Source organism: Drosophila pseudoobscura, chromosome 4 (assembly GCF_009870125.1).
Source record: "Drosophila pseudoobscura strain MV-25-SWS-2005 chromosome 4, UCI_Dpse_MV25, whole genome shotgun sequence".
Lineage (NCBI taxonomy): Eukaryota > Metazoa > Arthropoda > Insecta > Diptera > Drosophilidae > Drosophila > Drosophila pseudoobscura.
The window spans coordinates 28,012,229-28,034,950 of record NC_046681.1 but is presented as its reverse complement, the minus strand read 5'-3'; the positions used below and the strand labels follow the sequence as shown (position 1 = coordinate 28,034,950).

Here is a 22,722-nt window from a genome sequence, read left to right as displayed (position 1 = left end):
TGTCAAATTGTTGACCCAGTCGTAAGACTTGAACATTTTTGCAAAACTTGAATTTGCATAAAGATTTATTTTTCCCATTTTTCTCTCTGCTTTTTTGTGCGCTTGATGGTCAAACACGTTTTTGGCTTGAGCAAGTCGCATAACAGCAAATAAAATGGGAAGATGGGCAATGCTAATAAATAAATATTAGTGCCAGAAAATAACATTTTAAAGATGTAATAAACATAACAGAGAGGCCTTAAGTTGATGAGCATCTGATGTGCTTAGGGGAAGTGCGCTGCTGCTGCGCTGCCGCTCACGTACACGCGTGTAACAGTGATCGATTCCACAGCCTGCTGCCCACGCACACAAACGCACGTGCCGACCGCTGATCTACAGGCAGTTCTGTAAATGTTAAGCTGTTAGCGTCGCCAGTTCTGTTATCGTTAGCAACATGCAGTTCTTAACAGAAAGCAGTTCCGTTATCATTCAAACACTAGCAGAATGCAGTTCTGTAAGTTAACACTTTAACAAGCGTTAACAGAAGCGATGTCTCCTTCTGTTAGAAGAAAAAACCCTAATGAGAGGGCATCGAAATTTAAGGCTAATTTCGCATTCAATAAAATTCTTTTTAAAGCAGTGCAAAAGCAAATTCAAAGCCCTCTTCAGTTATTTCCTTTAAGAACTTTCATTGTCCTTCCTGTTCGTTTACATATTTTCTTTCATAAATAAAAATAAAATAAAATAAAACCAACTGACAAATTTCCAAGTCTCTTAGCAATAACAATATAAAACGAAATCCAAATAAATAAAATACTGAAATACGAGCACAAAAGGAAACGAAGGAAAAAAGCCCTTGAGGGTGAGGGGGGGCTGGCTGGCTGTGTCATAGAATTTTGCGCTCAACTGTTGACTGACTTCAACTGATTTTCAGCTGTGACTTCTTCAGAAAAAGATACTAAATGTTTCGGAAATGGCAATGCATGCCCGGATGCCCGGATGCATTTTGTGTGAGCCACACACACACACACACAAATACTTGTACGTATGTATGTAAGTCGGGTGGTGCCACAGATGGCTTTGGCCTGGCAGCTCGCGCTCATCTCATCAACAGCCAATGCCTTCGACTGCAATTTGGGGCTGCATGACTAAGACAGAGCAAGGGATGCGAGGGGCAGAGCGGGTAGGGGGGTGTAAAGAACAAGTGAGATAGATACAAGTCGAGTGCACAGTTCAGTGCTCTTCATATTGCCTCTGGGTTCGTGTTGCTGCTTGTGCTGCTGTTTTAATACCCTGTTCAAGAGGGGTGGTTGGGACTTGGGGAAGCGGAGACCATTCTTGGTAGTAGAAGGTACTGTAAAGTACACAAATTCCACAGAAGATATCAAATCAAAGCCATTAAACATTATTCTTTCTTTCAAGGAGTGCAAATACAGGGTATTCCTTAGTACGAGTATAAGATATCTTTCCTTTTTAGAGCCACACAGCAATTGATCTGGGACAAAAGGGCATACCCTTTTCCGAATATATAACTGAAACGATTTGAAGACTCTGAAAAATTTAGGGCATCCCTTAGTCTGGACGCCTCTGCCCTTTCAAGTGTTTCATTTTGCAATCACAACTGTTTCAGCAATCTAACGATGTCAATGATTTTCTTCCGATTCTCATAGCAAAAAAAAAAACATTGAATTTTCGGTGTTTCACTTTAATTTGATTTAAATTTTCCTTTTTCCTCGTCCTCTCTGGCTCTCTGCCTCTCTCTTTCGTGCTGTGTGAATTTTCTTCAAGCTTTCTGTGCGATTCGTTTGACTATTATTCAATTTCAGTTTGTGAAAAGTGGCTTAAGGATTTTCCACAAAAATTATCAAGAGCAAATCATGGGAAATGCAATTTAAGCTATTCAATACAATTCCATGCACAATAAATATTCCCTGTTGCAAGGCGGCACGTTTCTGGAGTTCAGCTGCCTCGATTCCTGTCGATATTTCACTTGTGTCGGCTTTGTATAGGCTTTTATTACGCATACGCAGCGATGTCTGCACTTGAAAATAGGAAATATTTGTACTGCACAGAAATAGAGGAAGAAGAGCAGAAAAAGAAAAAACTGTCAAAATGCAAGACACAAATAAATAAATGCCAAAATATATTTCTGCAGCTAGTTGTCAGCACAAAACATAAGCAGGAAGGAAATTATGAAACCCAGAAGAAGCGACAACAAAAAAGGCAGCCCAGCAGCAGCACAGCAGTAGCCCCACATCCTGGGGAAAAACTTATATAAATTGTGAGCTCTCGCCGGGTCTTCGGTGGCCGTGAGTGTGCAAATTCCTTTCGGCTTTTGTCTAGCTACACTCGCATTTTATAATGTGCATATTTTATGGCATGTTTATGTGTTTCCCTAAAACCCAACCAACAAAAAACAACTGCCAGAAAGCGTGCAAGTGCACAAAAAATGCAACAAGTCTGCTGGCGAATACTTTTTTTGGGTTGAGTCTAGAGATGATAGCCGTCTGAGGAAGTGAACACGGTATTTGAATTGTAAATGTTTGTGGGATAAGCAGTTGCTTTCGGGGGATCTCTAAGGATGGAGGGCTTTCAAAGGTGAACCTAATATACTTTGAATGAGGTTCGTTTTATCACCATTTGAAGGGCAGAAATGTGCAGAAATATGCTCCATTGAGGCACTATTTGATTGCATATGATTACGTTGCCATCTCTAACGTGGCTTTCCGCACTGTCGCTGGCAGAAGCCAAAATAAAATACAACACCCGAAAAAGGTCTCAACAATGCACTGAGCAAAAAGTTATAACAATAATGGCAATAACTATAAAAAGAACAAGGAACTGGGGACAGGGAACAGGGAACAGGAAAGGAGAGAGCAACTCCAACACTTGAGCTTTGGAGTGTCACAGGAAATTTGCATATTTTATTAGCCTGGCAGATGACAAATTTAGACCGGCTTTTGGATTGCACTTCTCCTCCGCCTCTCCACCTCTAGTCGCACATTCATTTCTCTTATTCCATTCCCTGTCAAAGTCATTTGCGGGCGGAAAAAAGATTTTATTAACTAATCTGTCATTTGGCGTGAATGTCCCACGGACGGAATGTTGAAAAGTCACTGGGTCTGGTTCTGGGCTCCTGGGCTCCTGGGATCCGGTTGCCGCACGCAAAGTGCAATTTCCGCCGGAAATGTGAGAGGGCTTCTGTAATCTAATTTTAATGATTTCGCTTTGGCTTCTGCTTCAGCTTTTGCCCTGCACTTTTTCCCCTGATTCACAGCCAAAGACGACGACGAGCACGAGGCCGAGGCCAAGTGGCAGGATTCGATTTGCTGCCTCTTCCGTGATTCGAGGCGGCGCACTGGGTGCCCTGAAAATTTAAGAATTAACCCAATTTCGAGAAGCGCCGAAAAAAATTCAATTATATGAAAATTTTTCAATGTCTGGATGTGACAAAATGCCAGTTGGGAAAGTTTGTCTTTTCTTTGCGATGGGATAGGTCTGCCCTCTACTTTTCTGCCCTCCCTTGCCTCTAGCCTCTTCCTTCTATTCTCTTTTCCATTTTCTACTCCTTCTATATTTAGCCTCTCGTGATGGTAATGACGTCAGTGGCCTGTTTTCCTCCAACTTTTCCTCTCAAAGCAAATTAGCCCGGGCTTTGGCATGGGCCTCCCTTCCTCCCAGTCCCCAATGGAGGAGGCTGGGGTGGCTGGGGGCGTGGCAAAGTGCCATTCAAGTTGGCATCTCTGTGTTAAAAGTTAAAAATTAAGCGAGCATCTCAAGACGCAGCAAGGGGCACAGGGGGCACCATGTTTGTAGCAGTCAAAGAAAATGAAGGCTGATTAATGATTAAGCTGGCTAAGAGGGTGTCTGGCTGGGCGTGGCAAGTTCGGAAAACTCTCCATGTGTATGTGTGTGCACTTGTGTGTGTGTATGTGTGTGTGTGGACTAATTAAACTAATTAAATGTGTGAAACTCACGGCATTATTCTCCAAATGTTCGCCAGATGCGGGCAAATGAGATTTTCTAAAACTTTTTTCATGGCGCTTAAAAGGGACTTGTCGCAAAATGTCCCAGGTGAAAGGATCAGCATAAATACTGTAAGGATTTTAGGTATAAATAAAAAGAACATTTCGGATTTTAGGCCGTCAAATTAAATGAATCTGTTTAGAAGTTTCTAAGAGCTCTTTACAGCTGGAAATATTCGAATTTTGGGTTGCTTTATCTTCAGACATATCCGCTCTATCGAAACCAATCAAAAATCCTATGAAAGGTCGTAGAAATATCTTTTCAATCATACATTTGTGTGGATATCGAAGCTGAAGGTGCCGACCAAAAAATTAGAAATATGCACAAAATCACCAAGTCGCGGTTTTTCAATTTTTAAAAAAGATTTTGGGGGTATATGGTGAATTCTAAGTATAAGGAAATTATCATCTTATCTAGGCCTACAACTTACATTTTTCTCCCATGTCTGTCGCACAGTGTAATAGGATTTTAGTACATTTTTGGATAGAAGCCAGAAATCTGAAAATAAATAAACTTTGATTAGCAATGGCTGGAGAAATCATAAACAATTATTTATAGAGCCAATAGCCCCTCAAATGACAATTTTCCAATTGAATAAATTCCCGGGCTCTCTGTCTTTTGTTTTTGTTGCACCATTTATTCGTCAATTATTTTCATAATGACTTGTCCATCAATAAAATATCCCATTTGCCAAAGGATTCAACGTTGCATGCAAATTGCATACAAATTTGAGGCATGTTTTTGGGGTCCAAGCAATGTCCAGCGAGCGATCAAATTTATGCACAGACAGGCGCAAAACAATCGAAACAAAACTTAAATCCCCAGGGACTAATTAACAATAATTTGTTTGGTTTTCGTGCTGGAGCAGGAGACTAGAGAAATTCTGCGAAATTGTATGCATTTTCTCCACTTTCTCCCCGGGCTATAATTTAGGTCTACTCGAGTGAGGGGCAGGGGGCAGGGGCAGCCACACCAGTTGCCACTGCTGCAGTTGGCACTAATGAGTTTTACCATATTCACGTATTGTTTGCTCTGGTCGTTTCTGGTCGTCACCTCGTCTCACCTCACCCTTCATTGAATGCCAAATTTTCAGCACTGAAAATGCCGAAAAATGTTTTTCTCTAATTACAAAATATCGCACACAAGGCCAAAGCGGCAATTGATGTTGATTAGGAGCGGGGCTCTGCTCTGGACTGTGTTGCGGTTGTCGGTTGATCCCTGATGTTTGGTCAATGCAGCTCTAACATGGGTCCTGGGACGGATAATTGTGGTCCTGGTCCTGTTATATTGCCTCCATGGAGTGCCCCCCATCTACCACTGCCTCCTCAAACTCTTCAATTGTTTGCCACTGTTTGGTTGAATTTACCTTTCATTCATTTTTTATTTACTTAGTTTTCTTATTTCTCCCTTACTCCATTATGCGTTTCGGCAACAAAACAGAAAATATATCGTGTCGAAGGGAGCTCCAGGAGCTGTGAATAGCTGCTAGAAGATTACTCTTTCCTTATCCAAAGAAAAGGATTTTTTTTAATCAAAGCTTCGATGAGAGTCTTTCTATAATGCCAGAACTAAGATATTCCATTAATGGTCTCCCTTGATGGCCTGTCTCGGACCCCTACTGCCTCTATATATCTTTCCCCATAAGTTCCCTATAATTCTGCCTAAATGAAAGACCAATCTTTAATGGTATCAACACCTTACTTCAAAGCATATATATTTCCCCCTAAGATAAACCTCCATTCCCAATCATCATACCCCAAATCCTCAAGAGAATGAACTCTCAAAAAATAGAATAAATGAAACGAAATTCCAGAAAAAAACTTCAATTTCGATTTGCTGCTTTGTGAGGCGCCACTCACTCGATCAAATTCGCAAAGTGCAATGGGGGCCCAATTGAATAGGCGATGTGGCAGCCACTCCATTTCTCTATCTCTCTCTCTCTATCAAACACTGTCCGCGTCTCTCCCACACACATACCTATTAAGTTCCATTGGAGCCCCTGTAAGAGCACGAGTATATCTGTGCCAACATTTCATCTGTTTACAAAGTCTATTTGTGTTTTTCAATCACAACCTCACCTGGTCCTGGCCCTAGTCCTGGTCCTGGCCCTGGCCCTAGACCTGGACCTGTTCCTCGTCCTGGCTGCCATTCCAGTTGGCCAAACACAGAATGCAACAGAGAAAGAAATCAGAAAAAAAGAAAGAAGCGAAAAACCAATGATTTTTCTAATAAAGAAATTGAACGTTGGACGCGCAATATTTCTAATGGACTTAAACCAAGGAGCAGCGACAGCAGAGTCCCTCGATTGGAAAATGTTCAAAGGATATGAGGTGTCAACTGATGAAGATGTTATCTCAGCTCTCTCAGCTCTCTCTCTTTTTCTCTTTCTTTCTATCTATGTGGCCCTCGTCTTGTCGATTACTTTTTGTCTGTTTGCTCTTTGGCGCTGGCTGTCAGTGTTGTAAAGTGCAAATTAGAAGTAGCCGGCAAAGATGTTCGAGATTGATTGTTGAGGGAAAGGAATGCTTCAGAGTGCACTAGAATTTGTAGCAGTTCTCTGGTGATATTTGTCTTCAATCACAGATGGATTCAATCCTGGAAGTGACTGGGAATTTCTTCAAGGAAATGGTTAGCCATCTCTGAGTTTTTTGGGATAATTGCACACCTGTACTTATTACATGGCCATTCACTAAACAGGATCATGAATCTCTCGCATTAGCCGCGTGAAAACCGAACAAAGAAGTCCAACAAAGGAAAGGAATCCCGTCATTTGTAGCAATCAGCAAAACAATAAAACATTACCTGGTTGATGCTGAAAAGGCCTGGAATCGAATGGAATGAAGCGTAACGGAACAGGAGAGAATGGAACGGAACGGAAGGGCGTTTTTCATGCCGGATGTGGTTCCTCCCCGCATCTGTCAGCGGGCTGCTTAGCGCTCTAATGCGATTATTAAGTGGCAAGTGGCAAGCGGCAAGCGGCGCTGGTGTCGTGTAAAATTCATTATTCGAGCTCCCAAAAACCCGCTTCCCGCTGCGCGTGTCCCGGAGTTCATTGGCCATGCTCCCATCCCTCTACCGCTGCCATTCGCTCGGTAATGCATTACGCGTACTCAATATCCTGCCTGGGACCCGTCCTGAAACGCGGCCGGTGACTGTGGCGCAATAAATTAGGAACGCAAATAAATCATCCATTTTAATGTGACAGTTCCGACAAACGTAGCTTCGATGGTGTGCCCACAGACTTGGGTGGGGTCTGGTCGTGGTCCTGGTCCTGGCCTGGTCCTGGTGCTGGTCCTGGTCCTCCACTTGACTGCAGTTCGTTGGAGATGAGCGCGTGCTTTGGCCATTGATCGGTGGAAAATCGACAGATGGTTTAAGAATGAAGAATAGTTTGACTATGATTTATGGCTCTCCTTGTACGAAAAGGTAAGCAGTGGCCCCTGTAGGCCCCTATCACGCACGCATCTCTATGGGCCTCCTGCCCCACCCCGCTTCCCTCCATCCCCCTGGTGATTCTCCCCATTTGTGAGCAATATTTTCTGGGTTCATTTCAGCTTTTCCCTCGCGTGGGGCATCCATTGTTTGCTCATTGTTTGACTGGCATTTTCCCGTCTTCCATCGCCCATCCTCCCATCTCCATCTGTTGTCTCCACTAAGTACTCGCCCAACTGCGGCACTTAATATTTTTGAATTGCTGCGTGTACGGGCTGGGCTGTTTGTGTGTCTCGAAGTGCCAGCATAATGCCACACCGTAAGAAATTCGAGAGGCAAGCAATTTGCTCGACAAAACGCGAGTTGACCAGCGGGGCGTATGATTAATGTGAGCTGATTCGAGTTAGGTGATATGGCAACGCTGAACAGCGCTGAAATGAGTGCGAAATCTTTGTTCATTTCTAAAATTAAACCAAAATGATGGTACAATATTTCCGCTTCGAATGCAGCGAACATCCTCAGTGGAAATGGTGGAAGTTACACCCACCAAGCCGTATAAATCCATCCAAATTCAGATACAAAACACCCGCACCCACACATCCATGCAGAGCAAACATTTGCCAGTTCCAGGGAACTGTGTAATGAACATTTATGAGGCAATTTCCTTAGGAGGAGAACAGGAATGACAGACAGTTGACAAACCCAAGAGGGACACCCCACCAAACTATCCCTCCTTCTGGGCGGACAACTTTTTCTGCTCCACTTATGCCCAAACTAATTAAGTGCAGGAAAAAGTTGCCATTTCCTTCCCGTTTACAACTGCCACGCAGCGTGGCACTGCCACTGGGATGCTGCTGCTGCTGGTCTTTGTCTTCTCCGAAATAGTAGCTAAATTCAGCTCTGGTGAAGCTTGTCCTTGTCCTGCCCTGTGTCAGAGATGCACAGATGATATCAGCCCATGCGATTGGGAATTGCATGTGACTAAGGGGTAGCAAAGGGTATTTAGTGGGAATATTCTGCAGAATATATCTCTGTTCCTTCCATAAAAAAGTTGAATGCCATTTAATAATCACTGTTTTTAGAAAGTCACAGTTTTCATTTGGCCTCATCACAGTATACGCTTATTATAAACCCGCCGGCTCTGGTTGTATGACAAGCTGTAAAATTTTTAGACACTTCGCATTGGGAGCGAGTGCACAGACTTCAGAGGGGGGGACGAGTGAGGAGCCTGCTTAGCCATTGCAGTTCACGGGGCATTCTTCTTATTCCTATTCCTCTTTGGAGTCTCCATCTTTTCTCCAAATATTTAACAGTCGCTCGCTCCAGTCTTCGTGCTGATAGCCCATTCGAGCGTCATAATAACGAAGATAAATGTTGCAAAAGTTTGCTTACAACACGCCCCAGGACTGGAGCAAGGCCCGAACACAGAACAGGACCAGGGAACCAGTCATCCAGGATCCAGTACCAATTTCGCCTGCAGCTGCGATTTCCAGTTGCATTGTGTTGCATACTTTTCGGCTGCTCTGTCCCAAGCGAATCTTTTGTGAGACACACACAAAAAGATAGAGATGGAGATGGAGAGAGATAGCTGCTTAGAAACAAAAGTTGGAGAGATTTTTCGAGCAGGAACTTTACAGATGTACTACTCGTATATTGCCGGGCATTGTACCAATGGGAATCCTTTGGCTGAAAGGAACAACTTTATGGCAGTTAGATATTTACGACTATAAAGTGGAGCAAATGGGCAGTGGCTTTTATTCATGATACAGGGGATGGTGATATTTTAAAGAACAATTAATGGGATAGCATAATTTTTAGTTAAACCTCGCACGAGAAATATATTTACTTAACTAAAGAAATAATAAATTATGTAAGGGAATATTACGAGCAGGGTCAACATTTAGGCAAGAAATAAAAATATTTAAAAAAATATATATATTGGTTAGTGTACAGTTTGGTACGCAAATCCCAGTCAAATGATGATATGATCCTTAGACACAAGGAGCAGCAAGGATGATCCCATCCCTAAAAATACGACGAGCAACGAGGAGCGCATCCCAAAAAGAAAAGGACTGAACCACGAGGGGAAGGCGAGAATTTATTAAAATAAATAAATATTTTTTTATTTAAATTAAATAAATTTATTTTTATATTTGATGCACCTATAATTCCCAACTGGTTCTAGCTTCGCCGCCTTAAATAAAAATTCCAGGGTAAGCAAGTTGAAGATATCTTTTGTGCGGAAACACTATCGTAACCATAAACACCCGCCCCAAAGGACGTGATGTTTTCAAGGACATTAATCCTTATAAGTTATATAATTAAAATTATTTAAAATAAGTCACTACCACGACGGGAAGGCGAGAATTTATTAAAATAAAAAAATATTTTTTTATTTAAATAAAATAAAATTATTGTTATATTTGATGCACCTATAATTCCCAACTGGTTCTAACCGCTGCAGCCTTAAATCAAAATTCCAGTGAAAGCAAAACAGTTATCTTTTATGCGGAAACATTATCGTAAGCACCAACACCCGCCCCAAGGACGTGATGTTTTCAAGGACCTTAATCCTTATAAGTTATATAATTAAAATTACTTGGTAATGATTATATTACAATTTTTTTCCACCTATAATGATTAGTGCTGTGTAATTTGATAAAACTTGGACTTAATCATGACAAAAAAAAAATAAAACTCAAAAATAATGATTATCTCAAAATAAAACCCAACAAGAATATACGGCTTCTGTGTTAGAATGTTGGCCAATATTATTGCATATCCTTGTTAGCGGGCGATGGGATGAACCATCGTCCAAGAGTGTAATATTCGAATGCCATATTCTACCATATATTACAGACTAAAGTGAAAAATTTGAGGGAAAACACTTTCCTTTTGTACAATTTCCTCTCTCCATGCAAATAATCCAAGTGTAAATACTATAATTTCCGTGTTTTTTCCCCTGTTTTCGGTAATTAGTAGCCTTAAATTTCAATAAAATTCAATTTTGGCATTCCCTTGAAACTTTTTCGCACACTTTCCCGCCATTCTTCGAACATCGACAAAAACAAAGTCCCCAACTAATTTGAACGCCGCGGAAAAATGTTGACACGGCATGGCCTGGGATCGCAGTGAAGTAGAAACTAATACAGCGTCTTTTTTTGGTTCGCATGAACTTTTTTACGCGGTGGCGTTTAATGAGAACCGACGCGGCAGGAACAAGAAGGGCTGCTCCGGCAGCAACTGAAGCCATCGACGACGACGACGACAGCAACGACGACAGTTTACACTGATGCTCGTTAGTTCTACGCCAAAAAGTTTGCCCTTGCCCTCCAGTTTCGACCAGCTGCAATTCACAAAATTTCACTCCGGCCATGGGGAGTGTGAGTGGGGTGGGGTGGAGTGAAGAGGGGCCCAGAAAAGGGCTATCAGGACTGAAGCAGTTCTGTTGGATTTGTTGTCCTGCCATGTCCATGTCGGACTCGTTCTCGTTCACTTGATTTATGTCCGATGCGTCTGGCAAATGTTTTGGGACAACTCCCTCAAATGCTCCTCCTCCTCCTCCGACGGTCGTCCCCCATGGATGCAAGCAACCTCGCTCTTGGCTTTAATTAAAAAACTAAAATAGATGAGTGGATGGGTAATTTTTCTAGATTGCAGCTCTCTCAGCAGCAATTTGATTACTTACAAGCAATAAATTATGGCAGCAAAATAGATGAGCAAAAAAATTAAGAGTCCTTGAAGAGCCAACTAATCAAGTGAAAATAATACAGAGGGGAATTTATTTGAAAGGAAAATGAGAGTGTACATGTCGGATCCTAATGTTCCTGCCGGCCTGTGTGTGCTGTGTAGGTTTTTGATACAATATTTATCCGAAATATCCGATTTCCACGATATAAATTTCTAGTTGGGCCATCAAACAAATGTAAATCTTGTGGAAAACTCCCACAAAAGTCAGAGAGGCTTCACTTCGACTGGAAGGGATCCTTGGCAAGGTACTTTTCCAGTCGGTGATCGCCATCGGTCTCCTCCTGGGAGAGCTGCGAGAATCCCTCCTCGTCCACGAAGCAGATCTCGTGACCGTCGGGATCGGCCAAGATAAGCACTGTCACAGCGGGCTTGCCGGGCGTTTCCAAAGTGATTGGGGACTTCAGGACCGTGCCGCCGGTTGCCACGACTGCTTCGTGCAGCGGTTGTTGCGTTGCCGCGGGAACAGCGAAGGCGATCCTTCCGTATGCCTTGGCCCGATTGATGGGATCCGGAGTCTGGGTGAGCTGCAGCGACGCCTGCTTGAAGTCATAGGTCAGCCACACGGACTGCTTGTTCTCCGCCAGTGGCTGCATCCGGAGCAGCTGTTCCCAGTACTGCCGCGAGGCCGCAAGATTGGTCACGCGCAGCTCCACCGACTGCACGGGATCGGCGTCGGCCTCCGTAACTGCCTGGTCGATCACATGGAACTTGTAACCGTCGGGCGAGGTGAGTAGATGGCCCCCTTCCGTCTTTTCAATGGGGTACGAGTGCTGGGCGGCGCGTGGCAATATCTCAGTAGAGTGAATGGTTACTCCGCCGAAATCATTACCCATTTCGTAGCTGGTCACGCCGTAGTTGTAGGTGAGCTCGATCACGAAATGGGAACTCTCAGGACCGTAGCCCACCATGGTCTTGCTCCACCGATTGTCGTAAGGTCCATTGCACTCGGCTTCGCAACCTTCTTTGAATTCCTCGTGACGCAAAACCTTCATTCCCAGGATCTGGCGAAAGAAAAAGGCGTTCTTGGCCCGGTCTCCAATCTTGAGCACATAGTGCAGGGCGCGTCCCGATAGTGCTGACATTATTAAAAATTGAGTTGAGTTTTGATAAATTTACAAAATTTAAAAAATTTAGAAATTTACAAATGAAAAATTGTTGGCTCTGGTTTTTTTTTGTTTTACGACTGGAAGTAGATTTCGATGAGATTTAAGCAAGAGAATGAGTGGGGATGGAGACAGTAAGCTCAGAGAAAACCTGATGTGTTGCATTGGAAACGGATCTGAATTCTAATAGAAAATATCTTACCCTGCCCTGCAATAAAAGTCTACTACCGATTTTTTATTTTCTCATTTAAAGCTTTAGTTTCATCCTTCATTCAGAATTCAGAGCTGTATATACAATGACTTGCATTTAAAATCCCTTTAGACTATCCACATAAATTACCGTTCAGACTTTTGATGCTTTTGGTAATTTTCCCACAATTAATCAAAGTCGTTCTAAGCTCCCACCTATCATAATGGTACATGTATTAGTTTACACCAACAAAAGCACAGTCCCAGCTCAGGGCACAGGGTGCGATCCACAATCAGTGATTAAGCTACAGCGAGAAGATAGAGAATCAAGCGGGTTCCTTCCACTCCCCTGTTCTTAGCTTCGATCTGGTTCGAGCGCTGACAATAGGTTGTGATCCATCGTCCCAACTTAATAATCCAACCCGTATTCCCTCGAGCGCCAATCTCGGCCCACTCGCTTCTGTAGCTTGCGAGCGAATGCTCGCTTCCATACGAGTAAAATATCGAGACCACCGCGACGACCAAACTTTTTTTATATAATAGACAGTAATTATAATAAATAGATTTATATCAAAAAACTAATCTAAATAAAGGGTTCGTTTTTGTACAGCTCTCTAAACATTATTCAATAAGAAGCAACTTAAAGAGGAATTATATTTAGTCTTCCTGCTTATAAATAAACCCAACCAGACACGTTGATGGCACATTTTTGTGCCACGTTGTTTGGGGCTGCTACGGCACACACTCGCCCAGATGGACGCATAAAGTAGCTCCATAAAAATAACTCTCAGATGCTTTCAATGAGAATGGTGGCCGGAGGGGAAAACCTTGCATGTTTCGCATGCCACACATGACGCAGAGCACCGAACACACACACACACACACACACACCCACAAAAGGAAGTCGAGTCAGGCAACCAAAAGGTTAAAGGAGGAAACTGGCGCTGGCTTAAGAAAATAGCTCATACGCAGCGTGTGCCGCATGCCCCGCATGCCACAAATGCTCGGGCACCCAAGGGGCGAGCGAGCTGCCACTGCAAGACAGAGGTGGATAAAGGGAGTCAGTCAGCAGAGAAGCAGCGCACATACAGGGCTCCCATATAGGACTTCCTGTGGCAGCTGCCATGACTGAGCACTGTCAGTGTGTGCGTGTGTGTCCTCGTGTACTTAGTTCTCGATTTATGTATTAAATGATATTTATCGACTAAGTATTTTTATTATCATTGAAATTCAAGAAGAACAACTTTGATGCGAGTAATTCCAGTCATTGTTTCAACCATTGCAGTGCAGTGCAGTTGCACTGTGGGAAAAGGAAATCTGGTGACATTAGTATGCACTGCCCGTCTACAATTTGGCATAATTATAGGGGAGACATGTTTGGAAAAACAACAGCATTGCTCAAAGCTGCAAGTCACAAGGATACGCCCACGACTTGGAGGCCTCATGGCATTGGAGAGCATTGTTCCTGAGCTAGAAGCGTCTCGTAGAACATTCAGGTAAGGAACGAATACGAAAAATTCAAGATTTATAGGAATCGTTCGTCATCACATTATTGGGCACATTTTGCGGGCTTTGCTACGAGAAAAATAGTCAACAACTTAGGAAACTTCGTATATATTTCAAAACAAATAATCATCATGTATCGTCATGTTTCACCTCAAGGGGTACAATTGAGTTGAATTAGCGTCTCCTCGGGGTACTTCATCGCATAGAGCACTTCACCAATTATATGGTAGAGAGGTGCAGCATCAACGGCGTTTAGGGCTATCTTTAGACATTTGGCAATGATTGGGGGAACGTTGGTCAGCTCAAAGACATCATCGATTAATTTCAAGCGACGGTCCACTCCCGGAATGGCTTCTCTAATCCGCAGCAGTGGCTCGGATGCCATGGAGATGGAGGTAACATAGTCTCGACGGTCCTCAAAAACGTAGCACTCAATTTGGAAACGTAGAGGTTCCGCTTCCTCGGTGGATGAGGACCTCGAACGGTAGAGAATCTTTCTGGCGTACATCTTCAAATCAATGAATTCGGCGAACTGGAAGAAGAATAGCAGGTGATCGACCAAGGGATTGGCAGTGCTGTTGATAGCATTCACTAGATTGACAAATTTTGAAAAGGCTCGATTTATGTTCAGATTGCGTAACTTTCCCTTAAGGTGAAGGCAGGCTGCAGGAGAGAACTCGGCAGGAATTTTTACTGGCTTATACAGGCGACAAAACGATGTTGATGATGTTTGCAAGATTGAATTGGGGCATTCGATGCTGGGGAACAGCGTCGGTACATGACCCACCGAGTCAACCAGATTTACCGGCGATATCAATGACACAACTTCAGTCTTATATGGCTCTGCGCGGGTCTTCGCTTTCCACGCCTTCGACATTAGACTTCGATTCTTCTTCAAAGTTGGATGAATCCGCATCTGTAGTGTGCTCCTGGTATCTTTTGGGGTGTTCCGGGCATTATCCGGAATTTGTTTGTCTTGCTGGTTGGGTAACGCGTGCAACGTTATGTTAGTCCGCACCTGTTCTTTGGGCCAGTCCTCGTTTCGCCTATCTCGAAAAGCTTTTTCAGATAATTGCTTGCGCAGATCAGATTTACGAGCGGAATGAAGGGTACACGCTCTTTGGATCAGTTCCTTGCGCTTTGGTTTGGTTTGGCGTACAGATGGAAGGCGACGCGGAGACTCGGGCAAAGGTTGTGGAATCCGCTCCTTTTTAAGGCAGCTGACTTCTTCTGGACCTCCCTGGGATTCATCAGCTTGGAGCTGGCGCACAGCAGACTGTCGTTTGATAGCTGATAGACGTCGCGGAGACTCGGAGATTCGCATAGTTTGTTCACGCTCCTCCTGCCTAGGTAGGCCGTCTTCTGCTCTGTTCTTGGTAACCTCAATGGCTTTTGGCTTGTGCAGAACAGAGGTACGCATAAATGGTAGACGACGCGGAGACTCTGGAAAAGCATTTGGAATTCGCTCCTGTGTTGAGCGGCTGTCGACATCGCGAGCTTCATCAGTTTTGCATTGACTCAGAGGAGACTGTTGTTTGGAACTGCCCTCGTCTCGTTTCTTTTCGAGTTCATCAGTTTTGCTTTGGCGCATAGCAGGGTTACGTATAGATGAAAGACGACGCGGAGACTCGGGCCAAGTTTGTTGAGTCACTTCGTGTTTTGGTCGGTCGTCCTCTGCGCTCTTCCTCGAAACCGCATAAGCTTTGAGTTTGCGCAGAGCAGTGCTCCGCATAAATGGTAGACGACGCGGAGATTCGAACAAAGCTTGTATACTCTTCTCTTGCTTTGATCGCAATTCCTCGACTTGTTTTTTTGGATCATCTTCAGCTACTCGCTTGTGCAGAAGGGAATTGGGAATCGGAGGGCAGACTAGCGCTCGTTGGTTCTGTTCCTTTGGCTTGCTTTTGTCCTCCTTTTGTTTCTTTTTGATTTTCGTGTGCCGCATAGGTAAGCTGCGTGCAGAGGGAAGTCGACGCGGAGACTTGGACAAAGGTTTTGGAATAAGCTCCTCTGTTAGTTCGCTGTCCTCTTCTGGATTCCTCTGAACTTCATTGGATTGACGTTGGCTCAGAACAGACTTTTGTGTGCATCTTTCCTCTCCTCGTTCCTCATCAAGTTCATCTGTTACGGTTTGGCGCATGGCAGAGTTACGTACAGATGATAGACGACGCGGAGACTCGGGCCAAGTTTGTTGAGTCACCTCCGGTTTTGGTCGGTCGTCCTCTGCGCTCTTCCTCGAAACCGCATAAGCTTTGAGTTTGCGCAGAGCAGTGCTCCGCATAAATGGTAGACGACGCGGAGATTCGAACAATATTTGTATACTCTTCTCTTGCTTTGATCGCGATTCCTCGACTTGTTTTTTTTGATCATCTTTAGCTACTCGCTTGTGCAGAAGAGAATTGCGAATCGGAGGGCATTGCGAATTGCGAATTGGCTTGCTTTTGTCCTCCTTTTGTTTCTTTTTGATTTTCGTGTGCCGCATAGGTAAGCTGCGTGCAGAGGGAAGTCGACGCGGAGACTTGGACAAAGGTTTTGGAATAAGCTCCTCTGTTAGTTCGCTGTCTTCTTCTGGATTCCTCTGAACTTCATTGGATTGACGTTGGCTCAGAACAGACTTTTGTGTGCATCTTTCCTCTCCTCGTTCCTCATCAAGTTCATCTGTTACGGTTTGGCGCATGGCAGAGTTACGTACAGATGATAGACGACGCGGAGACTCGGGCCAAGTTTGTTGAGTCACCTCCGGTTTTGGTCGGTCGTCCTCTGCGCTCTTCCTCGAAACCTCTTTAGCTTTGAGTTTGCGCAGAGCAGTGCTACGCATAAATGGTAGACGACGCGGAAATTCGAGCATAGTCGGCAGACTCTTCTCTTGTTTGTTTGGGGCAGCTTCTTCAGCTACTCGCTTGCGTAGATCAAAATTGCGAGTGGGAGAGAAGGCTAGAACACGTTGGTTCCGTTCCTGTTGCTTGCGCCTATCTTCTTCTCGTTTCTTTCTGAGTTCATCTGTTTTGCCTTGAGCCAAAGCAGTGTTGCGTATATGTGGAAGTCTACGCGGAGACTTGGGCAACGGTTGTGGAATCCGCTTCTTTTTTAAGCTGCTGTTTTCTTCTGGATTCCTCTTGGTTTCATCATTTTTAACCCGGGGCCAAGCTTGATGACTCTCCTCCTGTACGTTGCCCCAGTCCTCGTCTTGTTTGTTTGGGTCATCTTCAGCTACTCGCTTGTGCAGGACGTCATTGCGGGTCGTAGAGAAGACTTGTTCTCGTTGGTTCTGCTCCTGTGGCTTGCGATGGTGCTCTTTTCGTTTCTTTTGGAGCTCATCTGTTTTGTCTTCAGCCGAAACACTGTTGCGTGTAGGTGGAAGTCGACGCGGAGACTCGGGCAAAAGTTGCAGAATCTGCTCCTCTTTTAAGCTGCTGTTTTCTTCTGGATTAATCTGGGCTTCATTATTTTTAAGCTGGGGCCAAGCTTGATGACTCTCCTGCTGTACGTTGCCCCAGTCCTCGTCTTGTTTGTTTGGGTCATCTTCTTCAGCTACTCGCTTGTGCAGAACGTCATTGCGAGTCGTGGAGAAGACTAGCTCTCGTTGGTTCTGCTCCTGTGGCTTGCGATGGTGCTCTTTTCGTTTCTTTTGGAGCTCATCTGTTTTGTCTTCAGCCGAAGCACTGTTGCGTGTAGGTGGAAGTCGACGCGGAGATTCGGACAAAAGTTGCGGAATCTGCTCCTCTTTTAAGCTGCTGTTTTCTTCTGGATTCCTCTGGGCTTCATCATTTTTAAGCTGGGGCCATGCTTCATGACTCTCCCCCTGTACGTTGCCCCAGTCCTCGTCTTGTTTGTTTGCGTCATCTTCTTCAGCTACTCGCTTGTGCAGAAGGGAATTGCGAATCGGAGAGAAGACTAGCTCTCGTTGGTTCTGCTCCTGCTCCTGTGGCTTGCGATGGTGCTCTTTTCGTTTCTTTTGGAGCTCATCTGTTTTGTCTTCAGCCGAAACACTGTTGCGTGTAGGTGGAAGTCGACGCGGAGACTCGGGAAAAAGTTGCGGAATCTGCTCCTCTTTTAAGCTGCTGTTTTCGTCTGGATTCCTCTGGGCTTCATCATTTTTAAGCTGGGGCCAAGATTGATGACTCTCCTCCTGTACGTTGCCCCAGTCCTCGTCTTGTTTGTTTAGATCATCTTCTTCAGCTACTCGCTTGTGCAGAACGGAATTGCGAGTTGGATAGAAGACTAGCTCCCGTTGGTTCTGCTCCTGTGGCTTGCAATGATGCTCTTTTCGTTTCTTTTGGAGCTCATCTGTTTTGTCTTCAGCCGAAGCACTGTTGCTTGTAGGTGGAAGTCGACTCGGAGACTCGGGAAAAAGTTGCGGAATCTGCTCCTCTTTTAAGCTGCTGTTTTCGTCTGGATTCCTCTGGGCTTCATAATTTTTAAGCTGGGGCCATGCTTGATGACTCTCCCCCTGTATGTTGCCCCAGTCCTCGTCTTGTTTATTTGCGTCATCTTCTTCAGCTACTCGCTTGTGCAGAACGTCATTGCGAGTCGTAGAGAAGACTAGCTCTCGTTGGTTCTGCTCCTGTGGCTTGCGATGATGCTCTTTTCGTTTCTTTTTGTGTTTGGTTTGGCGCATAGAATAGTTTCGGATGGATGGAATTCGACGCGGAGACTCGGGCATGGTTTTTCGAATCCTCTTCTGTGACGAACGCCCATCTTCTTTTATGTCCTTAGGAAACTCATTAGTTATGGGCTTGCAGAGAGATGTAGATGTAAAACGACGTGGATACTCCCGTAATGTTTGTTGACTGACCTCCTGAGCATCGTCAGTTCCGGAAGTAGCTGTTGGGGTATTATACGCTAATCCCGGTGTCAAAGGCGGACTGGTGTGAATGCTTTTTATTCTTGCAGATAGACTTTTGACAGGTTCTGCCACTGACTCCCTGTATGAGCGCTGACGAATTTTCCGGGCGAGTAGGCGGAGTTGGGATTTTCTCTCCTTTATGATGAGTCTCGACTGCATAGCCTTCTTCTGCTCCTTTTTATCCTGAGACCTCAAAAACAGGAACCTTTTTTCCAACGTTTGGCTGTTAATAGAGTTTAATTGATCCTTGAAGTCCCCCATTTTATATTGGTTGTCACCCTTATCGTTTAGGAAGAAACTTGTGGAAATGCATAGCGGTTTGCCCTGGTGCAGTAAATGCCGCGGAATCTGCGACGGATCCTGGGCTAAATCGAAGATCTGCTTCTTGATCAGGCTATTGCTAGCTGCGTCCTGCAGGGTGAGGGGCAGTGAGCAGTAGGCCACCGAATAGTTGTCCAGACTGCGATGGCTTTCGAGCAAATCCGCCTCTTCGATGGTCAGCTTCGCCGAGCCCAAATGTTTACGGCTTCTAGAGCTGTATATGTGGATCCTATGGCAATCGCACTTCGACGAGGGACATATAAGCAGCAGAACTGTGCTTAGATCTCGACGTCTAGTCAGTGACTTCAATGCTAGAGCTATAAAAGTCCGCGAACTCACCTTCCTCTTCCAAGGCTTCAGTTTCTTTTTTGAAACCGTGAAGGGACTTTGCGACGACATGATCGTCACTTTACGTTGGACAAACCTAAATGTCTGCCTGTCATCAATCCGCGGTAAAGCTTCAAAGGAGCTGCGGCTGACTCTCTGATTAACAGCTTTGCCGGGAGTCTCCGAAACATTGGCATTGTCCTTGTTAAGCTCCTCGTTTGTCACAGTCATAATGGGTAATACACAAATTTTGAAACTTATTTATGTGTTTAGTATATTTATAAGAGTAAAACTATAACTGAGCTCGAGTAAGCATGATATATTAATGAGCAATTGACAGCATTGTCGGGGCCTACCCGTTCGACAGAGCCGCTAGTTTTCTGGGAAACGGTTATGAACAGGCTGAGAAACGGTAATGTGATTCTAAATTAATCAAAACGGTTTGAAGGAGATGTTCTAATAGCTTCTAATGTCTATCCGAGTTCTCTTAAAGCCTCGGCATCTTCCAATAGGAGGTTTCAGCTCTCATAATACAATGTCCTTCATTGTTTCCTTTACATTAAGATGCAATGAAGGACTCTTACCATTTCTAGTAACTCGTTTATTACCTACCTTTAAGCTTCATTTGCATTTTGGATGCCAGACAGCTTCCGCTGCTTAAGCCATTATAAGTTTATTGCTAAGATGAAAGCAAAATTTTGAATATTTAAGGACGAAAGATCAAAGATGGATAGATATGTACCTATACTGACAACGATTTACGAGTGTGCATACGCAGGATAAACACTGAACATGAAGCCTTTCAGCCCTCTGGGCAAACACTGAACACTTGATTTGAATACGAGTATTTTGTATGGAAGCAGTTGTCGGCCACCTGTCCTTGATTGAGTTTACCTGGTTACCCGTTGCACGTTACCCAACCCGAGTCCCAAACTTCCTCCAATTGAATTGCGTGGAATAGAGTGGATGACTCCTCGTATGGTGCGGTTTTTAGACTTCGCGGCACTTTCCAACCCAAATCCATCATCATCCTTGGCGTAAGGGGTGCAGGGCATGGGATGTGGGATGCGGGACGTGGAACGTGGCGGGGGGCCAAAATCCAAACGATGTTTGCCAGCGATTGTAACGTGAACTAGCATCGAGCTGGTTGCTGCCTCTTCTGGTGCTGCTGCATGCAACCACAAATTGCAATTAGCGTCAGCATTCTACCCGATTGGCCTCGACTGACGCTGCTGCCGCTCTGTGGCAGCACCAGCTCCAACAGATGATTGATGATGAACGCTAATTTGTGAGTTTTTTTTTCGTGCCATAGACCCCTCCATGGTTATCTAGCAACTAAATTTGAATTTCGCAGGAAGTTCAATATTTACGAATCTTAGTATTGTGCATGTTGCTCCAACCGATGATCGGACTTTTGTTGTGGAATATGGCATGAATGTGGAAGCTTTTAGCTGCCACGGTTATGAATTACCGTTCAGCTAATTTTAAGCTGGTTTGAGCAAGTTTTCCATATCTACAGTTCATTCCACACGATTTTCTTTTCCGCAAAATGCAAATATTCTGTTACGAGTGATTTTTATTCAATGAAAGGGTGTTCGAAGTCCCCATAAATGTTTATATCCCAACTCTCCGTGTGTGTGCGTGTGGGGATTTATGTAATCAAGAGTATAATAAATACACTAGAAAAACAATTTACAAATCATCCTTGATTACTGGATAATACTTAGGCTCGTTCAATGGATCGTTAGCCATGAGTAGGAGTATATATTCATTTTTTGGGCATTTTTTTTACCATTCAATGGCATACATTTTTTCCAGTGTGCATGTGAAATCGAAAAGGAGAGAGAGAGAGAGTAAACGGATCTGTTTGTTCACGCTCTCCTTCTCTATATTGTGTGCGTGGCTGAGAGGACTGCTAGCTCGAGGCAAATGAGTATGAGTGAGCGTATGAGTTTCAGTGCGTGACCATTTCACTGTCGATGTCGGTACGTGTGTGTCGTGTGTGTGTGTGTGTGGGTGGCCATAAAGCAGCTCGTAAATTTCTACAGCAGCACTCTGGACAGCAGATGACCCGCCGGCCCATCTCCATCTCCCCAGCTCTCCTCCCTCCTCCATCTTTTGCTGCCATTGTAATATGGCCGTACTTTTACATTTTTTTTTCACGCTGTACAATTTTTCGCGCTTTCTTTTCGTTATTGTATTTTTTATATCTGTTTCGGGTGGTTCTGTTACTGTTTCTGGTTCGTTTCTTTGGTTATTACGCAAATCCTTTTGTTGGACCTGCTCCCTCCCTAGTTGTCCCCGCCGTCTCCTGCCCGCATCCGGTTCCCTGCAGCGAACGCTGTCGTGGGGGTGCGAGAGAGTACGCGTCGAACAATAGCTGTGAAATAATCACTTGCCTGTTTGCACTTTATTAAGTGGACAGCGCGAAAGGGACTGTCGCTCCGAGAGCAGTAGATTTATTGACCAAACTTTAAGTTTCCCGGTTTATAGTATATCAATTTATGCTGATGCGCGACTGGACTGGTGCCCAGGGCATTTGTTAATTTGAAGTCAAGAAATGCAAACACTTTGCTTTTCCCCTTTGGGAATTTACTTTAGAATAAAGCGTTTTTTCCAGCTCTGACCAGGAAAAGGTGACTCGAAATGCACTGCAAATGTAAACGCTCAATTAAGAACAACAAAAGCAAGAAAAGAGGGTACCTTCTGATACAGTCACGCACACTGATAAGTTCCTTGATACCTTGAATCCTTGATTCACCAAGAACCGTTCCCAAAAGCTGTCATCCCAGATGTTGTTCATTAAATGGGACTCCCAAATTAAATAATAGCCAGCAATATTGTTCGCTATTTGCACTGCCCACTGTATCAAATCGCTTTACCGTAAATGCTTACGCGCTGCAGTGGCCGTTCTTTCGCCTCTCTGTCCACCCTCTACGTTCCTACAGCTCGCTCGCGCTCTGTCTGTCGCTCGTTCGAGGTTTAGCTGCAGCCCGAGCCTGATCTAGCGCCCTCATTCTGTCGCTCTTTTTCGTTCTTTCAATTTCTAACGAAACAATTCGGACAATTCGGGTCGCTGGCCTTGGTCGGTCTTCGGTTGTTCATCGGTCGCTCCCACGTAGACCGACATACATATGTACATACATAGTACATGCTTTCGTCTGCGAATAAAGAGCAATACGTCGCTCTACAATATTGTAGAGTCTACACATAAGAGTAAGTTGTGCCTTTTCTTTAAACCCA

The 22,722-nt window shown here is 44.3% G+C and overlaps 2 protein-coding genes across 2 annotated transcripts; both read right to left on the bottom strand.

The window, feature by feature from the left end:
- Positions 1 to 11,191: 11,191 nt before the first annotated feature.
- On the bottom strand, positions 11,192 to 12,398 carry LOC6903210 (glyoxalase 1-like). The gene has a single exon (XM_002132875.3). It carries the CDS (start codon positions 12,267 to 12,269, stop codon positions 11,403 to 11,405), a length of 867 nt encoding a protein of 288 aa, XP_002132911.2. The 5' UTR covers positions 12,270 to 12,398; the 3' UTR covers positions 11,192 to 11,402.
- Positions 12,399 to 14,136: 1,738 nt separating this feature from the next.
- On the bottom strand, positions 14,137 to 19,710 carry LOC6903209 (titin-like). Its single transcript, XM_002132874.3, has one exon. The coding sequence runs from the start codon at positions 19,708 to 19,710 to the stop codon at positions 14,137 to 14,139; it is 5,574 nt and encodes a 1,857-aa protein (XP_002132910.2).
- Positions 19,711 to 22,722: the final 3,012 nt, after the last annotated feature.